This window comes from Myotis lucifugus, unplaced genomic scaffold (genome assembly GCF_000147115.1).
Source record: "Myotis lucifugus unplaced genomic scaffold, Myoluc2.0 scaffold_237, whole genome shotgun sequence".
Lineage (NCBI taxonomy): Eukaryota > Metazoa > Chordata > Mammalia > Chiroptera > Vespertilionidae > Myotis > Myotis lucifugus.
In genome coordinates, this window is record NW_005871285.1 from 1,318,595 (window position 1) to 1,335,469 (window position 16,875).

General features: G+C 42.8%; 1 protein-coding gene across 7 annotated transcripts in view; it reads right to left on the reverse strand.

The window, feature by feature from the left end:
• Window positions 1–16,875, reverse strand: part of CTNNA2 (catenin alpha 2) — a 962,766-nt gene that overhangs the window by 709,187 nt on the left and 236,704 nt on the right. For all 7 annotated transcript variants that reach the window (XM_006098480.1, XM_023762210.1, XM_023762215.1 and 4 more), the window contains exon 6: window positions 7,240–7,443. In XM_006098480.1, coding sequence (XP_006098542.1) covers window positions 7,240–7,443 — 204 coding nt within the window. The remainder of the gene's footprint in view (window positions 1–7,239; window positions 7,444–16,875) is intronic.

The window sequence follows — 16,875 nt, forward strand, 5'->3', positions numbered from 1 at the left end:
ACCCCGATGCCACCAACCACCTGCCAGTCTGGATCTCCTCCTGGAGCCTCGCACGGCACCCTCATGCTCTGAGGGATGCTTGATGCTGGCATAATCTCTCTCATACTCTCACCCTCATTATCCTCCCCTCCCCAGGGAATGTGTCCTGCCAGTAGGGCTGGACATCCTCCACCACCTGGGCCTGAGTCCGTGCCTCCCAGCATACCCATCCATACCACGCCCTTGGCTTTCTGAGATCTCATGACAGCAAACTCAATGGAACACCATTAGAAAGGAAGTGCAATAAATAACATAAGAAGGGAGATAAGAAAAACATAAGATGTTGCATGACTCTATACTGATCCCTGGGTACCTCTGGGAGTCACACTGACAACTGCCTGGAAATGCCAGCAAGTGGATTCCAAGTGCCATAATTCAAGGATGCAAATGCCATGCAGAACCCAAAGACTTCCCCTCCCACCCATATTACCCAGGGAGAGTGGATTCAAAGGACAGTTTTAGAGCTCAGAGAAAGGGTTGGTAACCTCACTGTACTGTTTCAAGGCCTCAGTAAGAAAGGCCAATTAAAAAGGAATTTGAAAACCATCTTTGTGGAGCAAAGGTTTTATAGGAGAAGCATACTTGCACAGGTGAATTTGAAGCTCAACATTAATAGAGATGAGGGCACTGACCATATTTGAAGGGCAAGAGTAGAAAGAGTGATAAGAAAAGGTGCAAATGAGGAAGGCAAGGAAAACTTTCCCACCGCAGCCACCAAATATGGGATATTAGAAATCTTACCCTTGAATGAAGCTACCAATCCTATTAAGACAACCCTTAATTCCCCCTTAAAGTGGAGGGTCGGTCTGGGCAGGTCTGGGCAACATTTACACCTCTATGGCCCACAAGTGTTTTTAAAACATTACTTGGTATTCTGTTTTAAACTAAAAGTTTTAATAGAGAAGCTTATTATTAGCTGAACTGACATTTGTGAGTTTCACCCCCTCTTTTACACCTTAATAGAAAGTAGAGAAATACTGGATAATACTGGAAACAAATTTTATGCTTAACCAATAATTAGCTTTATTCTCCAGTGATAACCACTTTTCAGTCTTTCTCCTATCTTCCTGTCCGGGAGAAATTGGCAATATAATTATTTCTATAACAAAGTTATTTTTCTATTTTTTAAAGTATATTTTTATTGATTTCAGAGAAGAAGGGAGAGGGAGAGAGAGATAGAAATATCAATGATGCGCGAGAATCATTGATCAACTGCCTCCTGCAAGCCCCATACCGGGGATTGAATCCGCAACCCAGGCATGAGCCCTGACCTGGAATAAAACCGTGACCTCCTGGTTCATAGGCTGACGCTCAACCACTGAGCCATGCTGGCCAGGCCAAAATTATCTTTCTGATGACACTCCTTTCCTAAGCTTTCTATGCTTTCTCTGGGACCCTACATCAAACCCACTTGTGAATAACTTGTTCTGGACCCCTCTTGGCAGTACTACTTATAGTCCACTTAGAGAAATTCCGGTAAATGAAAACCAAATTTATATAGAAAATCAATAGACGACAGACAAGTCCACATGAGAGAGTTTTAAGGAGGGCCCGAGGCATTAAATAGTTCTTCACATAATGAAATTTTCATTGCACAGCGTTTTCAGAGATCCCCTCTTACAGCATCTGAGCTGCAGAGCTGTGTGGTCGCTCAGTTCCTGGGTCGCGCCTCAGGTCTGAATCGGCACCGCCAGCCAGCCGGGCCTTCCCTGCACGGCTGTTCCAACACCCTTCTGTAAAAATTCTCTCCAAATGAACTGCTTCTAAATGAATGACCACATATTTACATAATAAAATGCTATGTAGCCAGTGAACATAAGGTTAGAGCATGTTTATTAAAATGGTAGCATATTCACAATACATTAAGTGAAGGAAACAGCTTACAAAACACCACTTACAACGAGTTCGCTTTCTTGAAACTCAAGGCATAATGGACACGTGTGTGGTTGTGTATAAATGGATGAGTCATATAAGTTTAAAAGCATTAGAAAGCTATACAAAATCATTAACAAGGATTATCTTTAGGGGAGGAGATTATGAACGAGTTTTTCTTCTTACTTCATGGTCTTGTCCTTTTCAATGAACATATGTTTCTTTTGACCATTAAAGAAACAAATAAAAAGTGTGAAAGCTCACTATTTTCAGAGCTCCCCCAGCCCTGGGTGTCACTTCACGTGTTATTCACATGGTGTCCTTTGCTGGAGCCTTGGTGTGGGGGGAGCCCCAGAACTAGGCTGGAGGGACCTCAACCCTCACAAATCATATCCATCAGAAACTCCCTGTATATTGAATTCCACTTCGTAGCAAAGGCTATGACAATGGCCCTTCAGGCACTTATAACGTGTGTGTGTATGTGTGTTTCCACATCGATTTGTCTTCATGTGCTTTTAACCTGTGCTTTATACTAGTGGTTTACAAATGGTCTCCAGAAATTCACTGATGTGCTTCAAGTGGTTTGAAAAAAGTTGGATTTAATATATTTTGAAAAATAGACCACTCTATTATTTATAAAAATACAATAAAAAAATAACCTGCCACATTTTTACACAGCAGAGACCAGCCAGTCATCACTTAAGACCACCTGATTCTCTGCCATCACTGTGCAAACGGGTAAACTTCAATTGTACATTTGTCTGAGAACATTGTAGTTCTGCATGAATCTTTAAAAAGTAACCCCGAGAAACGCTCAGTGTCTATGCAGAGAACACTGAACCGGGCTGCACAGCTCCACACACAAGGTCCAGGCAGATCTGCTCCTCACATGTCCCGGAGGCCCAACAGTGACTAGTTAACAAGGAAGTAACAGGCAGTGGTCGGCAAACTGCGGCTCGCGAGCCACATGTGGCTCTTTGGCCCCTTGAGTGTGGCTCTTCCACAAAATACTGACTTCTGCACATGGGCCACGAAGTTTCAATCACACTGTACGTGCGCACCTGCACGTGGTATTTTGTGGAAGAGCCACACTCAAGGGGCCAAAGAGCCGCGTGTGGCTCGCGAGCCGCAGTTTGTCGACCACTGGGTGCATCTCCTTATTGTTCTTACAAGAAAAGGTGCAAATGAGGAAGGCAAGGAAAACTTTCTACAGCTAGCTTTAGGCCTTAGTATAAGTATTACATTTGTCTAGTCTTTTATATCTATAAGAATGTGATCCATACTTGGATATTTATGATGATACAACTTAGAAACTTTTTTTCCCCACTTAACTCCCTTGTCAAATGTAATCTGTGTGGTGGAGTGTCCAGGCATTTCCAAGTGTGCTATTTACAAATTGTTACTACATCCCAGTAAATCAGAATTTTCCGTGCCATCAAAACCCAATGAAGATACCAACTGAAGATACCGTATTAGCGTGACCAAGACCGCTGCAACTGTCCTCCACACTCCCATGTCCATTTTGTGTTCATACAACAGACACGTTCTTCTCACTGGCTGCTTTTTAAGCAAATTGTTCCAAATCGAGTGGGAATTTGAGCACTTCTACTGCTACCGCTGCCCCCAGACACCCTCCTCTCAGGAATAGTTCCAGTGTCTCCCCGTCTGCCCTCTTGCTTGTTTACCCCTTGCGCTCCTAGGCCCTGCCTTCAACACCTAAGGCACGGCATTCTCTGCCCAACACTCCCAATGGCAAGTAAAAGTCAGATTCCACACAATGGAGCTCAGCCTGACACCTTGAAACCTTGCAGATCCCATTTCCCACAACTCTCCACTCACTTGCAATAGCCACATGAGGTTCCTCAAACATCTGGGTGCTCTTCTCACATGAAGGTGTCTCACCGTGCGCTCCTTCATGTCCCAAAGATCTCTGACCGAATGTCTTCTTCTCAATGAACCCTTCCCAGGCCATCTACTTTTATCTGTACCCACACTTTTTGTCTCCAGGTTTTATATTTCCCTGTTTCACTCTTGCTCAAATGAGTTATTTATTGCCTGTCTCCCTCAACTAGAGTGTAAGCCCCATGAGATCAGATAACTTCATCTATTTTGCTCCCTTCTGTGTCTCCAGGATCCTAGAACAATGCCTGGCACAAAACAGCCAAGCAAACAATCCATATTTGTTGAATGACTACAATCTTCTAAATTTGAATCCACCACAGAAGTTTAATCAATAAAATAACATGTTTAATTGTTTCTTATCATGGGGTCATTTTTAATATTGTGTGTGTGTGTGTGTGTGTGTGTGTGTGATGAAAAAAAGAGTTTTACTGCCACAGAAAAAAAAGCTGTATAAAATGATAAATTCCAGAGAAAAGATTATGTCTCCATTACCATTTGCAACTACTCATAGTACTTGGCATAACAGTCCAACAGCCACACTTCGTTTGGAAGAGGAGTCGCTCTCTGCCCATTAGCTTCCACATATATACAATAATGACTTTCTAGTTAAGCAGAGGTTATTTTTAGGACTCTTCTCACTTTGAGATACATTATAAACTTGATGAAACAAATTAAGGCCAACCAGGCCTTGCCTGCAACGATTCCAACAGTCTCTTCCAGCATGGCTACATTCCAATCATAATTTTTGCTATGTGCTTCTGTTCACCCAGCCCTCTGTTTTATACCACAGTCTCTTTCAAGTGCGCAGCTTTTGTTACATCTTCAAATCACACACACACACACACACACACACACACACACGCACTCGTTCATTCATTCAAACACACCTTAGTGAAAATATCTAACCCACAACTGAAATCCCATTGAGTTCAGTGTAACTTATGTGGCTAGAGACCATGGGCTCATGCCCCCAGGCAGACTTCCTTTTCCTAAATCACTGAGTACACAGCTCCTCTCCCCAGCCTCCCTCTCCCTTCACTCCATACCACTTGCATGTATATGGTTTGAGAATAGCTTCACCTATAAGTGAAGCTATCATAGGCTAAATCTTCATCAGGGGCTCATCAGGAGAGTTTTAGAATCCAGAAGTGTCAGTTGTGTCCATTTTTATTTTTATTTTTCTCAATCTAATGTCTTCTTTATCCTAATGATACTGTCTAGGACAGCAAGATGAAAATCTACAGGGTGACAATTTGACAGTACCTTTATTCTCAGAGCTTATCATACTGAAAAAGAAATACCTTGTAACAGCCTAGGCACAGCTGACTAATTTATTGGTTGCTGTTAATATCAACAGACTTTTCAGTCAGGACACAGATAGGTATATGTTTTATATAAATATATGATGCTGTATCAAAATAAATATAAATTGACATTGTGGCAGTAAGAAATGAAGGTACTGGATAGGGATTATGGAGCTTGTCTAGTCACGTCCAATTCAACCTTAAAATCACCGAAGTGTGAAGTTCAAGTAGATTTTACACAGTTTATATAAAAGTCAGTAGGAGGTGTTTTATTTCAGCCTTTGATCTTGATGCTTTAATGTGAATAGAATTTGCACACTTGGAAACCTAGCACTAAACCCACCTATGTATTGTCTTTAACCATATCAAAGTAGAAACCAAGTTTTCAATAAAAATACAAAATATTTCTGAACCACAAAAAAGACAAGTAACCGGAGTCCACAAAACACAAAAATCCGTCCGCTCTGCTGATCTGAATGAGTTTACACTGAAACAAACAACTCTGGTTGGCAGGATTCTAGACCCTGAACTGGAAATCACAAGTCGCATATTGACCGACTCTTCCTGAATCACATTCTGTCATCTCCGTTCCCTGGAACACCCTTTTCCTCTGACTCATTTACACTGAGCTCTTAACCGGCAGTGAGATCCCTTCTGTTTCTACTTCTGTCTTTGGCAACGATTCTTCTTTGATAGAAATTACCAGCATGTGTTAATATAAAACCACATTCCACATACAAGTCATTAGCCTGTTGCTATTCTAGTAAAAGCAACAACAAATCGAGTACCAGCTTCTATAAGCATTCTTTTCTCGTTAAATCTGCTATTCCAAAGACTCACTCAAGGTGGGAGACAGCAGTGAGCAACATTCCCAGCTTTCCCCTGCATAGCACTGTGGGCTCCCATCGCAGAGCGTGCTGGCCATCCAGCGCCCTACAGAGAACCCCTCATTAGCCACTGGGTACCACGGGAGGCAGCCACACCTATTCTTCGTGTCCTGAAAATGAGCAAGTCTTCCAAAATCAAAGAATCTGAAGGGTCGTCATGAAAAAAACCCCACAGATTTTTGTTGTTGTTTTTTTAGTTTGCAAGACATTCTACATCGCTTTGTTTCCTGGCTCCAAGTCCTCTGGGGAGCCCACAGGAGCAGCAGCGCTCCTACCCATGGCTGGTGGCTTTGTCTCCAAATTGCCTCCGAGTGTCCCAACAGGATACAGGCTGGCCTCCAAGGCTGAGAGCAGATTTTCATTGTCCCTGTTCCCTATCTGACCCCTACACAGGGCCTGCCTTTAACGTGTGATGTAAAGACCTCACCTCACCTTCATTTTCCCCTAAATTCTCTCACACCTGGGAGTCCAGCACAGAAGGAACGTGAGGTCTTTCACGGTGGCAAGTTCTGGGCATCAACAACATCACACCAGCTGAATGAATGTAGCAAATCAATACAGACATGATTCAGTGGCTTTCAGAGCAAAGAATATGGATTTCATCTCCTTTTTATAGTTTTCATTGTACAGGAACGGACGCACTGTATAACTGGAGGAGAAGCCAGCTTTTATCTGAGCTGCAACACAAGCAGACACTATTGTCACCCGTTGGAAAATTTGGAGCCTCCCTCGCATAAGAATTTCTAATCGCCCGACGAATCAATAACTCTCCTGCTGGAACATTTCCACCTTGCCCAAGTGCACAGAAGCATTTAAACCCTATGACACCTATTAATGCCTCTTAGGGTGGAAGATTAGCATCGGTGGCTATCCTTAGCTTTGACCGTGCTTTTTGTAAAAGAGGACTTCAGGGTCTCTTCGGTGATTTCCATCAACCATCTGCTTTCACCAATGGAAACTTTACCTCAATCAAAGGCCAGCTGCTATAGGAGCCCAGAAATCACTAAAGGAAAAAGCCAGAGTTTCCCTAAAATGATTTTCCTCTCCACTAATCACTTCCATACCAAAATGCATCTTGAGAGGACATCAGGCGCCCCCAGAGCCGTTCTCTGGTTTCCCCCGACTATCTTTGGGGAGCACCTGTCCTCTGTTCACACTGTGCCTGCTTTCCAAGAGCCACCAGATCGCGCACGGGAGCCCCCCAGCGACGTGAGCGCGGGTGGCCCAGGACTTACGTTGTTCATGTACTCGCTGAGCAGGTCCTGGAGCGCCTGGCGCACGGCGTTGCACTCGGCCACGATCCTCTCGCGCCGGTCGTCCCGGGTGCAGGAGGAGTCGGCCATGAGCGCGGCCCCGCTGATGATGCTCTCCAGCCTCTCCTCCAGGGACGGCCGGAACCTGGCCTCGCTGAACGTCATGGGGTCCAGGATGATCTTATTCTGAAAGCAGTACAGTAAGAGAAATAATCAGCCGAGGAGAGCGACTGCCTTCGCCCCCTGTTTTCTGCACCAGAAATATCTGAGGCCAGGACAAGACTCTCCGTGGAGAAGAAGCCGGTCCCCTGGACAAATCCGCAGGTGGCCTTGACAAAGTAGCAGCTTTCTGGAAGGCGGCGTGCCCTAAATCTAATCCCCGGGGAGAAACATTGTTTGACGCATGTGTTCTTGGCAAAGGCTATCTCAAGTGACATTTTCAAATGAGATGGGGACAGTGGCTTGGCATTTTTTAAAGAATGTGTAGCCTTCAAGGAAAGGCCATTTCAAGCAGCTCTTGGGGGACAGGGGAAGATGTGAGGGCCCCGGAGCAAGAACATGATATGTAACTAACAAGTTGGGATGCATCTGATGACTGCTGTACATATCACACCACCTTCTGAGAAGTGGAGCACCCTATGGCAGATGCCTTTGGAAACTGGGCAAACAGCATCCAATAGGCACATTTGGCACAGGGTGCATTCCACTAGGAACTAATATCTTTTGTATAAAAAACTAGTGCTCAACAAAAGGATCTGTGTGTGTGTGTGTGTGTGTGTTATTTGTCACAGTTTACTGACAGAGCCCTGACAGAGATACTAACATGTTCTGAAGAAGCTTAGATAAAGGGGGAAATAGATGTTACCTTAAAGCAGCAGTTCTCAACCTGTGGGTCGCGACCCCTTTGGGGGTCGAACGACCCTTTCACAGGGGTTGCCTAAATACATCCTGCATATCAGATATTTACATTAGGATTCATAACAGTAGCAACATTACAGTTATGAAGTAGCAACGAAAATAATTTTATGGTTGGGTCACAACATGAGGAACTGTATTAAAGGGTCGCAGCATTAGGAAGGTTGAGAACCACTGCCTTAAAGGAAGGTGTCATAGAGGATTTAAGCTTAGCTTTGCCCTTGATGAGTCTGGAAATGTGTAGATAGAGATGTCCACACGTGGACAGAAATATGCATCCAGAATTCAGGAGATGTATAAGCCTGAATAAGGATCTGGGAATTGCCCGGGAGATTTGGACATACGGTAGCAAATGGCTTACTAGTAAAGCAAATAGAACAAGAGGGGCAGGCCAAAGAAGGCCCAGTTAATACCAATTTCCAAGGGTCTGCTGAAGGAGAAGAACCAAATAAGTAGAAAACACAGCCAGAGGGATAGGAGCACAACCTGAATATCACTCTCTGCCGATCAAGGAGTAGAGACTGAGGAAGTGTATGATACGTAAAGGCATGAAACAGAGGCAAAGCTGACTTTGTCCAATGGCTGGTTTCCACCAGGGACCCCCTTTCTGCTCAAAACAAGGAACAAGGTTAACCAAAGTGGAATGGCCCGCTGCAGGAGGAATATGCTCATCTTCACTGGATGAGCACACTCAGAGGTCCAAGGACCAGCATGGTGGTGATGGAGAAAACGGTCTTCCAGTCCTAGGATCTATGGTGGGATTGCCATTCCATTACTGTTTCCTTTGATATTCATTATCCCTTAAATATTCATCAAATTTACATATATATATTTATATCCCATGTATATTACATATATATGAAACTATTTACCTTACCTACAAATTCTATATAATAAAAGCCTAATATACAAATCCACTGAACAGCAGAACAACCGGTCACTATGACGTGCACTGACCACCAGGGGGCAGACGCTCAATGCAGGAGCTGCCCCCAGCCTGTAGGCCCAGGCTGGCCAAGGCAGGTGCCAGTGGGGGCCTCCCAATCGCCCCGCTGGCTGCCCCACAGATCGGCCCTGATCGCTGGCCAGGCCTAGGGACCCTACTCATGCACATATTCCGTGCATCGGGCCTCTAGTATAATAGAAAAGAAACTGAGAGTTGGTAGCCATACCTTTGCTCAATACCTAGTATGTGCACTTACTAGAGCGCTTAGTGCTAAAAAAGAGAGTGGAGAGAGTAAAAGACACTTGTGTGATTTTTTTTTCCAAATGCAATATAAAATAACTGCTTAGTCATTACAGTCTGGGCTCTGTGCTCTGGGAAGGCTTGCCTTACCTCTCCAGAGCACCCTAAGATATTTCCTGGAAGTTGTGCTTGAGGCATCTGAGTCTCTAATTCCTGGTAAAATGTAAATCTCCATAACAGGGAGCTCTTTTCAGCACAAAGACTATGAACTCCTGAGGAATGAGTTCAAGCAAGTGACAACTTAGAAAAAAGAAGCACCCACTAAACACAGCCCAGGCCTGAGGTTTACTTCAAGGAAACTAACCAAATTGCCTCTAGCCTGTAATGGTCTCCTGGTTTTCTTGGATTTCCTAGGAAATTACTTATTGGTCCAAGTTCCCTCTTCAGGTTAGAGGGCCAATGCACGAAGCCATGCAAACAGGAGGGAAGCTGTTCTGTGCAGGTTTTGGCATGAAGACCATCTTCACATTTACACTCTCTTGGATCTTACAAAGAGGGTGAATTTTACTGAACTCAGAATACTGTTACTCAGACCCTGTCTCTTGTGCCCTAGTAAACTTCCAAATATTCTAACAAATCATGGAAGGCCTCAGGACAGTGGATGTCTGCAGGGTAAAACACTACAGCTGAGATTCCCAAAGGAAAGCTGAAGGGAGCACAGTGCTCCCACCACACCTGCTATCTGTACGAGAGCTGCATCTGCAAGGACTCTTCCCAGTAGGAACCTTTAAAATTCTGTCTTGTTCTCACTCTCTCTGTCTTCATTTCTACTGCTTTTCAGTTGCTGCATTCATACTTTTAGTTACCATGTAATATGCACAAGTACTGTTATTCTAACTAAAGATACACTTGGCTCTGGTTTGTTTGGCTCAGTGGTTGGAGCATTGGCCCATGGATGAAGGGATCATGGGTTCGATTCCTGGGGACATGTACCTCAGTTGCATGTTCCCCAGCCTCGGTGGAGCCTCGTGCGGGAGGCAACCAGTTGATGTGTCTCACATTGATGTTTCTCTCTCTCTCTCTCTTCCCCCATCGCTCTCTCTTTCTCTCCCCCTCCTCTCTCTTTTCCAATCTTTCTAAAAATAAAAATAAACTACACTTGAATAAAACATAATTGAACTATGTTCTTTTATAAAGGTTACTGATTTTCAAAGAACTCTCTTACAGAAACTCATATTACTGTAAAGCATAATAAAAATTATTTGTTCAGTTTTGAGGTTTTTAGGAGACCCTAAAGAACCATATATTGGCTGATTATTATATTTTGGACCAAAAAATATAAAGAAGTGCCAATCTGATGAAAACACACTGAGGTAAATTTGGACTCTCCAATGAGGGCACCTGTAAAACAGTTTCTCTGCAGAATAGAGGTAAATGTACTACCGCCATTAGAACATTATTTCCTAAATTATTTTCCATGGAACACTGAGCTTAGAGATGTAATGTTTTGATGAGAAAATAAGTTTTTGTACCAAATATGCATTGGAGATCTTGCGTGGCCTGGAGCAAATTATCACATGAAATGCTTTGGGGAGCTCTGCATTACAGAAGTTAGTTTACTGTAGCATTCCTCAAATCTACTTGAGTGTAAAGATGCATGCACTTTAAAATGCATGCACTGCCTGGCCAGTGTGCCTCAGTGGTTGAGTTTGACCTATGAACCAGGAATTCACGGTTTGATTCCCAGGCAGGGCATATACCCAGGTTGTGGACTTGATTCCCAGGGTGAGGTGTGCAGGAGGCAGCTGATCAGTGATTATATCTAATCAATGATGTTTCTATATCTCTCTCTCCCTCTCCCTTCCTCTCTGAAGTCAATAAAAATATATTTTAAAAAATAAATAGAGCCCTGACTGGTTTGGCTCAGTGGATAGAGCGTTGGCCTGTGGACCCAAGGGTCCCAGGTTTGATTCCGGTCATGGGCGCCAGAAACAAATAATAAATAAATAAATTAATTAATTAATTAATTAATTTAAAAATATAAAATGCATGCACTATCAGGGAGAACCTAAGGAACACACTTTGGGAAATGTTGCAAGAGAGAACTTGCAGTGTCAGAGGAATGAGCTTCCCACCTTGCCTGGCACAGGGGCAGTCACGAAAGTAAATGCACTGAAACACTGGGCGTAAAAATCTCCGCATAAAAGTTACACTATTCATCACGTTTCTAATGGAGTTATTAATTATTTATAGATCACAGGGGAAAAGCTTTTTGAAAATTCTCCCTGGAAAAGAAACAATAAATTTACAATATTCCAATCTATATCTGTGCTGGAGATGGGGAGCTTTGCAATGATGGAGGGGAAAGTCTAGAGGGGAGAAGCCACTCCGGGGAGAGTGAAGGCATGAAGATAACAGGCAGTAAGAGTGTGTGTGTGTGTGTGTGTGTGTGTGTGTGTGTTTCTGTCTGTGTGGGAGTATGGATCACCTATGTGTATTCACCTATAAGTGGGTGGGTTTGGATTGTGTGTAATGTGTAAAAGGGGAAGTATGTGTGTGCCTTGTATGAGAGGGCATATGAGGTGTTGGTGTTGGTGTGTGTGTGTGTGTGTGTGTGTGCGTGCGTGTTCAGAGAACTTGCCAGATCTCAAACAGGCTTTAGGATATGAAAAAGGAACAAGAAAACAGACAGAGTCAGGCAAATAGAAGAACTAAATGAAGCCAGGAGCTTAGAGGAAAAGATTACAGTTGCTAAATTAGTAGAAAAACAAATAAACTCCTAAGCTCAATCCTGAGTAAGATATACAGAGAACAAAAGCCAAAGCAGAGTATTCGGAAGTGACTTAAAAAATAAACACCTCATTAGGTTCTCTTCGCTACCACACTTCAGGGTCCTTTGAGATCAGCAAACAGATCCCCTCCTTTCCCTGAATCAGCTCAGCCGGGCCTCGCCTCTGTGCGGCTGCCCTCTACTGGCGGGAACGGGCGAAGCAGCAGCCGCATCCCTCCCCTGATCAAAATGTCCTTCCCTGGTCACTGAGGAGACTGCAGGCACCAAACAGAAAGGACAGGCCAAGGCTCCCTGCCTCTCCTTCATGGCAATTGTGCTCCTGCGAGAGGATTTGATGTTGTACTGACTTATTTTAACCCACTGAGATTGTACATTTTCAATATCTAGGTCTCTTGTTTGCATTCTTAAAACTCCTTAAGTTGTTTAATCTTTTTGATCTCTCAGCTCCATCTTATATTGTCAGGTTACTTCATTTGAAAATTGTGGGCCTACATTTCTTACGTTATCTTTTTATTTTTTTAAAATAACTTACTTTAATATCTTTTTATCTTGTCTGTTTTCATTCTGCTTTTTTGACCTGCCTATTTTGTGTTTTGTAATTTTACTCATATTTTAGTAACATCTTTACTTAAAAAAAAAAATTAGTTTTCATTCTTACAATTTATGGAGTGGCAACTGGAAAGCACGGCCTTAAAGAAAGCAGCCTCAATAATTCCTACCCACGCAAAGAAAGCTGGGATTCTATTCTGACATCAAGTCAGCCCTGTAATGGTCTCCCTAGTCCTACATAACTGATTTCCCATTATTTCCCTTGTTGAACTCTATAAGAATTTTACCTTGAAATAAATCAGTAGACCATACAGTTCAAAACTACTTCTCAGAATAATACATTTACCTGTACTCACTGCACAAGCAATTGTCAGGAGGTGCAATTGTTAAATCACACCTATCACCCGTTCTCTCCGCAAAGAGTTATATGACCTAAGAGTTCAGAACAATCACGGAACATTGAGTTATGCTTGTCGCAGGCCCTGATACAACTGGAGGCAGCAGGCAGACCTCTGCAAAAGCAAGAAGTTGAATGCAGTACAAACAGCGTGCTAGGTCCACCATTCTGTGTCCTCGATATTACTATTCCCATCTCATTGAAGTGGCAAATGATGCATACAGCCTAGAAATGAGGACATCAGGATTTGCACACAAGCCTTTTGACATGAACCTCGATGTGCCTCCCATTGTATCAGACTGCACACATTCAGTGGAAATGAGCCTAATTAATCAGAATTATAAATACATATAATTATAAATATATATTTATTACTTAAAAAGCTATGAAACTCTCTTAAACCAAACATAATGACATAAGTACCATCTGTCATACTGTCTTCTTGTTTATCATCTGGATCATCTTGCCCTTCAAATGGCTAACAGAAAGTACAGCCATTCATTCAACAAATGGGTACCAGTTACTACGGATGTCTTGAAGGCACAGAGTGAATAATCCTTTATTTCTAAAAGTTCACTGTCTAGTCAAAACCGGAAACACGTACAGCCAATTGTAATTTGGAAAATATACCGATGATGTTAAGAAATGGCTAAGTAATGGCAATTTGCACAGTTGGGAGGTGGGAGGTAAAGAAATTGTTCTGGAGATGATTACTCCTCAGCTAAGATTCCAAGAGTGAAGAACAGTTGGCCAAGCAAAGTCAGGAGCAGGAAGAGGCAATGAAGACAGAACAGGAAGTGGAGGCCAGTGCGTGGAGCTCTGTGAGAGACAGCACCGTAGAAGAAGAGTATTACAAGAGGTTTACCGAAGCTGAATTGTAAAGTGTGAAGCCACGGGTACGGTGCCATGGAGGTTCCCCAAGCAACTCTCCTTTGAGAGAATCTTCTACTTGAGTGTAGTTTCCTGACTTTCTCCAACTGCTGGACTTGTAGATGCATGACAGTTTCACAAGGAGTCACACGTGCCCCCAGGCAGCCCCTGTCAATCCCTGAGCACAAGCAGGCCATTCCTGCCCCATGGAGACTTCTCCAACAGGCAAACTCCACTCCTGCTCTGCACACCCCACTGGCCTGACCGAGGCTTTCTCAAAACTGTGCTGAGGCGCTTCCCACTCAATCCTGTCTTTCTTGCTCGCCTTTCACAAGTGTTTGGCCCGCACTGCAGTCAACAAGCTCTCTCAGGCTATTTCTGCTGGTTATCTCCCACTTTTCCTTCCACGGGGAATTCCTCCTACATGTCTAACCCCATCTACCCTGGAATTTGCTTCTCCAAGGATCGGAAGGGACAAAAAAAAGGAAAAAGAAACAATGTCGGCGAGGAGACCAACAGCCATGATTTGAAGAGACTTCTATGCCAGCTCGGAAGCCTTCACTTGTGAACATCCCTTCCAGTGGTTCTCAACCTTCCTAATGCCGCGACCCTTTAATACAGTTCCTCATGTTGTGGTGACCCCCAACCATAAAATTATTTCTGTTGCAACTTCATAACTGTAATTTTGCCACTGTGATGAATCGAAATGTAAATATCTAATATGCAGGATGTATTTTCATTGTTACAAATTGAACATAATTAAAGCATAGTGATTAATCACAAAAACAATATGTAATTATATATGTGTTTTCTGATGGTCTTAGGTGACCCCTGTGAAAGGGTCGTTCGACCCCCAAAGGGGTTGCGACCCACAAGTTGGCAACCCACAGGTTGAGAACCACTGCTTTAGACAATGAAGAGTCATTAAGAGCATTTTAAAGAAATAGGAGTGGCATAATCCTGTTTGGTTTTAGAGGTTTTCCTCTGGACATTGGGGAAGGCAGCTGGACTAGAAGTAGAAGGTAGGGGAGGCATTACCAAGCCTCCAGAACCCAGAAGAAATATGGAAAGAGTACAAGATTGTGTTTGTTTAGGGCACATATTGGGACACTTTTAGAATGTCATCTGCAAAATTTAGAGATGTGCAGGCTGTGAGGATGAAGAAGTCAAAGATAAAACCTAAATTCCAAGCATGAGCAACATCAACAATGCAGGCATCAGCAAGCTACATCCTGCATGTCAGCCTTCTATTCTGTAATTAAATTTTTATTAGAATGCAGACCCATTCATTTGCATACTGTCTATGGCTCTTTTACACCACAATGGCAGAATGGAAGTTAGGACAGAGACTGTATGGCCCACAAAGCTTGCTTTATTTACTACTGGCCCTTTAGAAAAACATTTGCTGACCTTAAACAAGTGTGATAGATGAAGAGTAGGTTTAAAATGCCTGTGATTCATTTAAGTTGAAAAGGCTGGTGGAAAGTTAATTTTAAGTACATAAAAACACACCAGGTATAAAGATTTAGGATCATCAGAATAAATGCAGAAGTGAAAGGCCTGAAAATAGATATGATTCTCAAGGAGAAATTACAGAATGAGAAGAATAGTGACACCTTGGGGAACCCCTGGACCTGTTGGGGCTGGACCCCAACAAGTTGAAAAGGCTGGTGGAAAGTTAATTATAAGTGCATAAAAACACACCAGGTATAAAGATTTAGGATCATCAGAATAAATGCAGAAGTGAAAGGCCTGAAAATAGATATGATTCTCAAGGAGAAATTACAGAATGAGAAGAATAGTGAGTCCAAGACACAACACTGGAAAACCCTCAATGTATAAAAGAGAAAGAACCCTCCAATGACACTGTAAAGAATGGTCAGAGAGATCTGACTAGCCCCAGGAGGTTGTATGGCCATAGGTGACAAGGGAGAATAGCAGGGAATTCTACAAAGAGGGTAAATAAGATCAAAACTGAAAATTTCGATTAATGGAATTTTTTACTAGAAAGTTACTAGCAATAAATTGTGGGCCTACATGTGTATATGTGTACTGTATATAGTTATAAATATTGTCATCCAAAAGCCACATCAGATTCAGTGGAGAGTAACAGAAGCAATCTAGTTAATATTGAGACAAAACAAATTATTTTCTGCCCAGCCACCGTGGCTCGATAGTTAAGCCTCAACCTATGAACCAGGAGGTCACGGTTTTGATTACCGATCAGGGCACATGCCTGGTTGCGAGCTCAATGCCCACTGTGGGGTGTGCAGGAAGTGGCTGATCAGTGCTTCTCATCATTGATGTTTCTATCTCTCTCTCCCTTCCTTTCTGAAATCAATTTTAAAAATTTAAAAAATATATTTTCTAATTCATAAAAAAATCATATAATATTTTCTCTGAAGGTTCTAGAAAACACTAGAAAAGAGAAAGAATTAAATGGTACTAAAATTAGAAAGAAGATAAAACTACAATATACAGATGATATAGACTGGAACACCTGAAACCTATATAATTTTATTAACCAATGTCACCCCAATAAATTCAATAAAAAAAAGAACGTAAAACTAGAGTTGACCCTTCAATAACAAGGGTTTGAACTGCATGGGTCCACTTGCACATAGATTTAAAAATATATATATTGCCAAAACCCGTTTGGCTCAGTGGATAGAGCGTCGGCCTGCGGACTGAAAGGTCCCAGGTTCGATTCCGGTCAAGGGCATGTACCTTGGTTGTGGGCACATCCCCGGTGGGGAGTGTGCAGGAGGCAGCTGATCGATGTTTCTCTCTCATTGATGTTTCTAACTCTCTCTCTCCCTTCTTTAAAATCAATAAAAACATATTTTAAAATAAGAAATAAGAAATAAAAGGGAGCCTAGCTCCATCGCATCCCTGGGAGCACAGGACTCC